This window comes from Penicillium verrucosum, assembly GCF_028828655.1.
Source record: "Penicillium verrucosum strain IBT 35672 chromosome Unknown utg000002l_segment0_segment0, whole genome shotgun sequence".
Taxonomy (NCBI): Eukaryota; Fungi; Ascomycota; class Eurotiomycetes; order Eurotiales; family Aspergillaceae; genus Penicillium; species Penicillium verrucosum.
Window position 1 is genome coordinate 103,219 of NW_026643211.1, and position 9,185 is coordinate 112,403.

A 9,185-nucleotide genomic window follows, 5' to 3' on the forward strand; every position below is an offset into this window, starting at 1 on the left:
TGCATAAGCACTACAACATATCTTGTTCCATTTTATAGAACTTATTACCGACCGGACTGTAGTTGCTGCTGGTTTGTTATAAAGCGCTCATTAGTCGCTAACACCAGTCAGCCTCATGCACCTGTGTGATATAACGATAGCAGGGATGCATGATGTCGAGTAGCATCCACACATCATGTAGGGTAAGTGGAGTAATGTACTTTGGCTCCGTTACTTAGGGCGAAGTATTTGAATCCTTTCGAGTTGGGGGAAGTAGTGTTTTGTTGTATCTGAATGCACTAGATCTTTTGTACTACGTTATAGAAAGAAGAAATTTGAGAAATTTGAGTGAACTAAGCTCTTTTGAAATTCGGCTCCATCTTGCAGTGTTCCAATGTTGTGATGTCACGGATAAACCATGTGCGCTACTATATATATTGATCCTGGGCATATCAGAGCGAGAGCTCTGATATAATGGTCTTTTGGCCGAGCGGTCATAATAACGACGTATACTACGTGTCATCGCATTTTCTCGAGATGGCCAGCCATATCATTCAGCATCACACCCAAACGGTAGAATCAAGCACACAGGTCCCCGAAAGCATGGTTTCTGTGTGGCTGATCTTCCTGTATGGCTTGGTCCATTGTTATTTATTGGCCGGTTCCACTGACGACTCAGAATATCAATATCTTGTGGAGTTCTTGAATCGGGAGGTTGATCAAGATGTCCAGTTTATTGTGAGGATTTTTGCCTCCTTCGAAACGAGAAAAAGCGGCGGCGAACAACCAGGTCCCGAGGGAAGATAGCGGCGAATCGGACGAAAGAGTGGCATTTGATCTGCTGGAATTCTTAGAGTTAGCGAAACCATCCAACATGGAGGCTCTCCGCCAGAAACTTTCGATCAAGGGAACTCAAGAAGACACCCATTTCCGGGCTTCCAATCCCCTATCAACGAGGCCGTATGTCCAAGGTCCTTGAAGAAGTCGTGGCCACGGCAAGGTCAGTCAGCAATGTGCATTTGGACTATGTCTCGGTCTCGAAAGTGTCATCACCTCCTCCGTGCGGTTGGACATGCCCTTCACTTTCCGAATGACCTAAATCATAGCTGGATTTTTACATCGTCTGTAAGGTGAAAGATGCCAGAAATAGGAATTGCAATTCTTTTGTACATAAACCGTCCAGAGATAGAAAACCATCGGATTCAGGAGCCGATAACATCCTGGTCAAGTACGTTACTTGACACATTTCGGTGTAGGGGCGCCGGGGGGCCCGGGAAACCCGTATTTGGAAATGTAACCTGTACGGAGTAAGGAACGCTGAGGAAGGCTGATCTCCTCTTGAAAGATGATTGGACCTCACAGATCTATCCCTAGAAATCCCGAGGTTCAAAATATAACCCTTGGAAGTAACATCCACTCCGCGAAAGCCGGCCAGCCATAACTAGATGGCTCCTCTGCTGGGAAAGATGCTGACATAAACATATTTGCCATCGATCGCTGATTCGCTGGTTGGCTACTTCATGCCTGAGGCACCAAAGCGTTGGGGCGGGGCTGGCTGGACCCAACATTCGCCGGAAAGCGATGAGGCACGCCACTCCCGATCAAAAGGGAAGCGCAAAAGTCTACCAGCGTAAGCTTATAAGGCAATTATTTTCTTCTTCTGTCTCTTTTTTCGCCTCGGGATCTTGTGACGTTCAATCTTTGCTTTCATTTGATTCGTCTTTTAGCCTATCTTCCCCATATACGTTGGCGATCAGTGCCCCGGCAGTGTGCCCCGGCTCCCCAACGTTGGTCGCAAGTGGGCCCAAGTATAAAAAAAACCCTTTGGTCCTCCTAGATTGAACTTCCAACCTTCAACACACCCATCATGTCGTCCAAGCCGGATGCTTCACGCCCTCGGGCGGCTGACACCAAGAAGGTACACATTGCCGATACTCAGATGACTCGCCAGAACTGGTACAAGCACGTCAACTGGCTCAACGTCACCTTCATCATTGGAATTCCCCTCGCGGGTTGTATCCAGGCTTTCTGGGTGCCCCTGCAGCTGAAGACCGCCATCTGGGCAGTCATCTACTACTTCTTCACTGGACTGGGAATCACAGCTGGTAAGTGATTCCGAATTGAGAACTGAACACCCAAGAACACGAGCTGACTCCATTTTCAGGATACCATCGCCTCTGGGCCCACTGTTCTTATTCCGCCACTTTGCCTCTGCGTATCTGGCTCGCTTTGGTCGGCGGCGGTGCTGTCGAGGGCTCCATCCGCTGGTGGGCTCGTGACCACCGTGCTCACCACCGTTACACCGACACCGACAAGGACCCTTACTCAGTTCGTAAGGGTTTGCTGTACTCACACCTGGGATGGATGGTCATGAAGCAGAACCCCAAGCGAATTGGTCGCACTGACATCACCGATCTGAACGAAGACCCCGTTGTTGTCTGGCAGCACCGCAACTACATCAAGGTCGTACTCACTATGGGCCTCGCCGTCCCTATGCTGGTCTCTGGTCTCGGCTGGGGTGACTGGTACGGTGGATTTGTGTACGCCGGTATTCTGCGCATCTTCTTCGTGCAACAGGCTACCTTCTGCGTCAACTCTCTGGCCCACTGGCTCGGTGATCAGCCCTTCGATGACCGCAACTCTCCCCGTGATCACATCATCACCGCCCTGGTCACCCTCGGTGAGGGATACCACAACTTCCACCACGAGTTCCCCTCCGACTACCGTAACGCCATTGAGTGGCACCAGTACGACCCCACCAAGTGGACCATCTGGACCTGCAAGCAGCTCGGCCTCGCCTACGACTTGAAGCAGTTCCGCTCCAATGAGATTGAGAAGGGCCGCGTCCAGCAGCTGCAGAAGAAGATCGACCAGAAGCGCGCCAAGCTCGACTGGGGTACTCCCCTCGACCAGCTTCCCGTTATGGAGTGGGATGACTATGTCGAGCAGACCAAGAATGGCCGTGGCCTAATCTCCATTGCCGGTGTTGTTCACGACGTGACCGACTTCATCAAGGACCACCCTGGTGGCAAGGCGATGATCAAGTCTGGCCTTGGCAAGGATGCGACGGCCATGTTCAACGGTGGTGTTTACTACCACTCCAACGGTGCTCACAACTTGCTTTCCACCATGCGTGTCGGAGTCATCCGTGGCGGTGGTGAGGTTGAGATCTGGAAGCGTGCTCAGAAGGAGAACTCCGAGTATGTGCGTGATGAGACAGGCCAGCGGATTATCCGGGCCGGTCAGCAGGTTACTAAGATGCCCGAGCCGATCCCCACTGCAGATGCAGCTTAAACTGAACTTGATGACATCTCTTTTTTTTTGCATTTGTGGGTTGCTTGGAGTTGGCGTGTTTTTCCCCATCTGTTTCCTGTTTGATCAAAAGCGACCTGTGACGCACTTCATAGATAATCATGAATTAGAAACGAATTTTCATCCTTGAATGAATGTATTTATTTGGACTTGGAATCTTCCTGGGATGTTAGATTGTAGACCTTGAGGTTGGGAGCTGTCTGAGTTCGAGAGCTGAAGAAAATGCTTGGGCAAAGTGCGGGGCGCTTGGTCCCCTTCACATGTCAATCCTTCGCACACGGGAGATATTGTTAACTAGATGTCTGATCTAACTACTAACTACATAGTCTACTACAGTAAAAACCCGTTATAACGATAGTATAACGATAACCCGGTTATAATGATACTTTTTCCTTGTCTGAATTGATCGGCCATACAAAAATCGTTAAAACCTAATTTCTCCCATAGAAATATGTCACGTCCTGCACCATACAAAGTAAGGTGCAGAACCCGCCTAGACCCGAGATGGCACCTTCAAGGTGGACCTTCGGAGGTCTTCGGGGACCTACGCAGACATATCAATAGCCTGCGAGATATATGGGTCCAATGCACATGATCTCGCTTAGGCTACGTATATTGTATAACTAGTAATTTTGGAACTATAGACAAGTATCTTAATAATATAATATATTTTAGTATAATATTAAAAAGGATAGACGATATCTTATTCTTTATATATACTAATATTTTATATAGTAATTAATATAATTTAAAATTAATAAAAAGTATTATTTAGTTTTTTAGTAATATATTTATTATTTAGTACTTAAAGAAATAAAGTATTATAACTCTATTATTAATAGCTATAGAATAGTATACTTTAGATCGATCTATTAAAAATACTTAATAGATTTTAAAGATTACTAAAGCGTTTAATCTTTTTAAGATAAATAATCTAATTATTATTTTAATAGATAATATTAATATATAGTTACTAATAGATAAAAAGTCGTATAAGAATAATATACGTTAGCTTAATATAAAATAGTTTTTTATTAAGGACGCTATTTTTTAGAAGAAGATCGATTTATAACGCGTTAAGACGAAGAGTAACGTCGCCGATAGGTTTATAAAAGCGCTTAATAAAAAAGTATATATAAAGTTTATCTAGATACTAGGTCTTAATTAATCTATATATTAAATTTTATAGGTAGATATAGGTTTATAATATATAGGAAATAGTAGAAAATAAGAAAACAAAATAGAGAGTTTTTATTAGTAGAGATAAAGAGATATAGTAATAGTCTTCGTCCTAAAGGGGGGTATTAGAGTTACGTGACGGTTATATAGGGCTGTATATGATCCCGATATATAGGATTTAGGATAATGGTTAGACAGTAGCTAGTTTTTCTTCTCTTCTTTTCTTTCTCTCTAGAGTCTACAATATTAATCCCTTGAGGTTAACATTCATTCCTACATAGCCTGTATTTCATCTGACACTTACCTTACTAGGAAGAACGGACGTTCTATACGGCGAATTTCGCAATTAGTTGTTCGACCCTATTATTAGCCCGCTCCTTCGAGTTATATTATTTACCTAGGATATGCTATATGGTATAGAGCGATAGGATAAGGTCTAGTATATATGCTATAGCTTTATACAGCAGTAACGGGCTACCGTATCCTAGGGCCACTCTAGTGCGATATTAATGGTTCACTGTTATATATTAGCTTATAGATCGGTATTTTAGTCTATGACTTATATGTCCTATTGGTAAATACTAGGGATAAAGAGATAATAAAGAGCTATGGTCCTTACGCGCGTATATTGTGGTCGACTGTCCTCGGTTCTAGATCGCCTCGACTTCCGGATTAGGAGAACTCCAGATAGGTCAAGCTAAGATTCATATACCTACGACGCGGGTATTCGCGCTTTTGCCTTAGGAATACGCATAGAGACGTAGATCAGCTTAGTCGACTGTGGCGGAGAGACATCTTCGCATAGATGTTTAGACTAGCCAGCCTAAGTCTTGTCCCTTTAGTCGGCTGGCTGCTTGCAAAGTGGATTGGCTGAGAACAATATCTTCCACTGGCACTATATAGCTTGCTGGTCCATATTATATTCTGGTGTATAAATGTTAGTACAGTGTATGTTTTAGTACTGAGTCAAAGAGGGAGAACTTACTAAGCGCCTTAGACACAAGGCCTACTCGAGTTTGGGTAGTCAAGTGATAGATCGTAGAGTAAATTTCTAGGGCTAAAGAAAATATAAACCGGGAATCAAGCGCCACCGTCGGAATTAACTCCGAGGTGTCTATACGGACGACCAGGTTGATGGGAAATCAACTTCTCCCATCGTTGTAGATATAGCCTCATGTTTCTGTTTCCCTTTGAGATAATGAGTCAATTCATACCTCTGAACCACAACAACTTCTTTAGAGGCCGCCGGCCTTAGGCATAGGAATAGTGCTTCAATTTGAAACGTTCTTATCCAGTAAAACTCTACGTGGACTGCGACTAAGGCGAAAACTAATTAAAAAGGCACCCGGCGCGACTCACTATCAGCCATAGACTTTTACTACAGAGATGCTAATACAATTCACCAAGTGAAGTTCAGGATTGGGGTGAGAGAATGTTCATCTCCTGATCTGACCAGACGTCCGATCGTGGCCGATATTGGAGCAGTATCCTGAGTGGCTTGATATAAAGACGTGCAATAGTTGACGATGTGCTCTGCGTAACTATCCACCAACCTTGGCGGCCGTAAAGACTTCAAAAGCCGACTTTGGGAACATATAAGCCGCCCAGGAATCACATAGCCCCAAGAAATCGTGCGTAACTAGTAGACTCTCTATTCCCACTCTCACGAAATCAGTCACCTTCCTGCTGACAGATCTATCAGCCCCGGGAACGCACTTCTTGGCCCTGGGGGATCCCTTGCTCCCGGAGGCTTTAGTGCGGTTTCTGGGGACATACAAGCAGCTTCTAGGAGCCAGGTTGCCCCCAGGAAGCCCAGCATAGCTTCTGGGGTCTTGTACCTCCACTCGAACAACCAAAGTCAGGTTCCTGCTGACGGCTTTATTAAGTCCTAGAATCATAAGTGTAATTCCTGGGGCTATGGCTAAGTATCCTTGGGAGTGGTCGAATGTCCCATATTCGTGCGCAGGTCTGGTGAGGTGTCTTGTGAGATGTGACGGGCTAGGTGGACTTCGAGATCTTGTACGAAGTAAAGCTTTGATTGACGAAGCTTGTCAGCATAGTTCTTTCTCTGTGAAGGGGTTTTCTGGAGGAAAATCCCGGCTTGATTCACTAAGCCGGCTGCGCGAGACACTCACCCCACCCACCGGGGGATCGGGGTTCTAAGCTATTTTTAAGTAGACTCCGATTTAAAAGCGTCAAGTTGTGCGAGAGGATACGCTTCGAGGAAACCAAGTTTATCAGTATGATTTATCCTGACCCGTATCTTTGAGTCAACCAGCCGACTATAAGCATGTTTTGTAATTGTTGGAATAATTCCAAAGTAACGAATATGTCATGACACGCACTATATATAACGGAGCCTGGACTATCTGAGCGTAATGCTCAGATATAGTGGTCTTTTGGCCTAGTTTGTAACTCGCCAGTCCAGGGGCAGGTTGTAACAGAATAGCCCCCATCGGGTGGGGGCCGGATGAAGTTCCAGACTGTAGTGAAAGTCATCCTTACAGTATCTGGACAGAACTGTGACTGTCACGCCATAATTGAGCATTATTAATCGAATCCGGACTGTTAAACTTCATTTATAAGCGATATGTAAGCTAACCAGAGGACAATGTATTATAGCCTATACGTACACGACAATTTCTTATAAGAGGCGAAAAGCATCGCAAATATCTCGCAAACAATTATTTATCTTGAATTCCGTCTGACCTTTCCCTTCGCCAATTGACGATCCGCATCGCTCATCACTATGCCTCCAAGAATACTCCTTATCGGTGCGTCTGGATATATTGGCGGCTCGACGCTTTCATCTCTTCTGGAGAGTCATCCATCCTGGGATGTCACAGCAATCGTACGCAATGAAGAGCAGGCCTCTGCAATCCATGATGCATATCCTGGAATACCCCTTTCGACTGTTATTGGCAACCTCGACACTCCTGGAGTTCTTATATCAGAAGCTGCCAAGGCGTCTATTACGCTTCAGCTTGCCAACGGCGATCATAATGTCGGAACGAATACTCTCCTTTCCGCAATCGCTTCTTCAACCACACCGGAGTCCGCTAGGTACTACATACATTTGTCAGGGGCTGCCACTGTTCTTGATCTTGCCCTCGCGCCCGGTTCTCCGCCGTCAAGGTCTTGGGATGATACATCCGATCTGTCCGCGATACTTGATCTGCCTGCGACACAAATCCATGCTGCCACGGAGCAGCGTATCGTATCATTCGGTGCTACACATGCTCAAAATGGTCTTCGAACTGCAATCATCAGCCCACCAGCGGTTGTTGGTGTGGGATCTGGTCCAGTCAAGAAAGGGGCTGCGTATCACATCAACATGATGATGCAGCGCAAAAAAGCATTCGTCGTCGGACAAGGTCTTAACAGATTTGATATGGTTCATGTGAAGGATGTAGCAGATGCAATTGTCGCCCTGGTCGAGGCTGCCAATGCAGAGCTTGAGACTCGATATGCCAGCAATCCAAGCTCCTCTTCCAAGGCGCACTGGAATGACAAAGGATATTACTTTCTCACTTCTGATTGGGTAACTCCGGATAAAACCACTTATGCCAAAACAGCTCAATCTCTAATGAGAATGAGATCAATCCCACTCGATGATGGCGTGGATCACCTGACGCCGGACGAGGCAACGTCATTGCATCCGTTTGGAACAATTATCTTCGGAGGAAGCCTGAAGATCCAAGGAAAAAGAATAAGAGAGAGGTTAGGGTGGAAAGCCTCTTCTATCCGTTGGGAGGACGCTCTGGAGGAAGAGATAGAAAATGAGGTCTCAAGGCAGGAGAGGGGAGAAATTTTGGGTGTTGGCTTTGGTCGTGAATAAGGATAGTCCCAGAGTAGGGTATCTGCGGCAAATTTATCCCAAGTTCCTGCAAATGGGACCGTCCGTTATAGTACATATGCAAATATTTTTTTCTCAACAAATTCTCATTTTCTGTGTATTTTGTTCGCGATAAAAACAAGGTCTAGTGTCAAGATACGGGATGATACTGTCTTTTTACCGTGTAAATTGAATAGAATGCGAACTATCAATGAATTTGATTGCGATGGAACCCAGTGGGCTACAAGGAATAGGCAAAGTTACGCGTCACGCGCAAAGTATGCCCTATCCAATGATCAATTCAACTTGGTACAAGCTCCAATCCCCCATAAAATCAAATTCCGTTCCGGTATCTCATCCTAAGGTGCTTCGCAGGATAGGTCTGCGTGAACAACAATCCTCGCAGGGAGGTGCTGCGAAAACAAGTGTGCTTCGTAGGGGATTGCTGCCTTAACAAGCCCTTAGCGACGTGCAGGCACCACCTCTTCGTGGTGTTAGGGACCAGTATCCGAGTGATCCAAGAGTATTCGGAGGAGCAAAGCCCTGCGCAACATCATCATCTGTTCATTGTTCCGAAGGGTCATCATTGGATACATAGAAGGACCCCTAGTTAGATCTTCGCCAATTTAATAGTCAAAATCATAAACTAACAACTGAAGCGTCCTCACTATCAAAGGACGTATTCCACATTGCTTTCCCTTGATAGCTTGCGACCCAATAGCTTCCTCGCTACAATAGACATTGGCACCTTTCATTCAGATGTAGGCAAACAGAGATGAGAGTGTCGTCTTGGAATGCTTTTTTGTTGAACCGTTAGTGTGGATGTGAGCGTTGATGTGAGCGTTGAGATAGGTAGTTGTAATATTCTTGTTAGGGTTAC

General features: G+C 45.4%; 3 protein-coding genes across 3 annotated transcripts; all 3 read left to right on the forward strand.

Moving 5' to 3' along the window:
* Nucleotides 1-853: 853 nt before the first annotated feature.
* N7516_005679 (uncharacterized protein) lies at nt 854-1,078 on the forward strand (the record flags this gene model as incomplete). The annotated part of the gene is made up of 2 exons (XM_057218399.1): nt 854-939; nt 961-1,078. The coding sequence occupies 2 exons, from the start codon at nt 854-856 to the stop codon at nt 1,076-1,078; spliced, it is 204 nt and encodes a 67-aa protein (XP_057072490.1).
* A 768-nt stretch (nt 1,079-1,846) lies between these two features.
* N7516_005680 (stearoyl-CoA 9-desaturase sdeA) lies at nt 1,847-3,273 on the forward strand (the record flags this gene model as incomplete). The annotated part of the gene is made up of 2 exons (XM_057218400.1): nt 1,847-2,084; nt 2,144-3,273. The coding sequence occupies 2 exons, from the start codon at nt 1,847-1,849 to the stop codon at nt 3,271-3,273; spliced, it is 1,368 nt and encodes a 455-aa protein (XP_057072491.1).
* Nucleotides 3,274-7,219: 3,946 nt separating this feature from the next.
* N7516_005681 (NAD-dependent epimerase/dehydratase family protein) lies at nt 7,220-8,308 on the forward strand (the record flags this gene model as incomplete). The annotated part of the gene is made up of 1 exon (XM_057218401.1): nt 7,220-8,308. The coding sequence occupies one exon, from the start codon at nt 7,220-7,222 to the stop codon at nt 8,306-8,308; it is 1,089 nt and encodes a 362-aa protein (XP_057072492.1).
* Nucleotides 8,309-9,185: the final 877 nt, after the last annotated feature.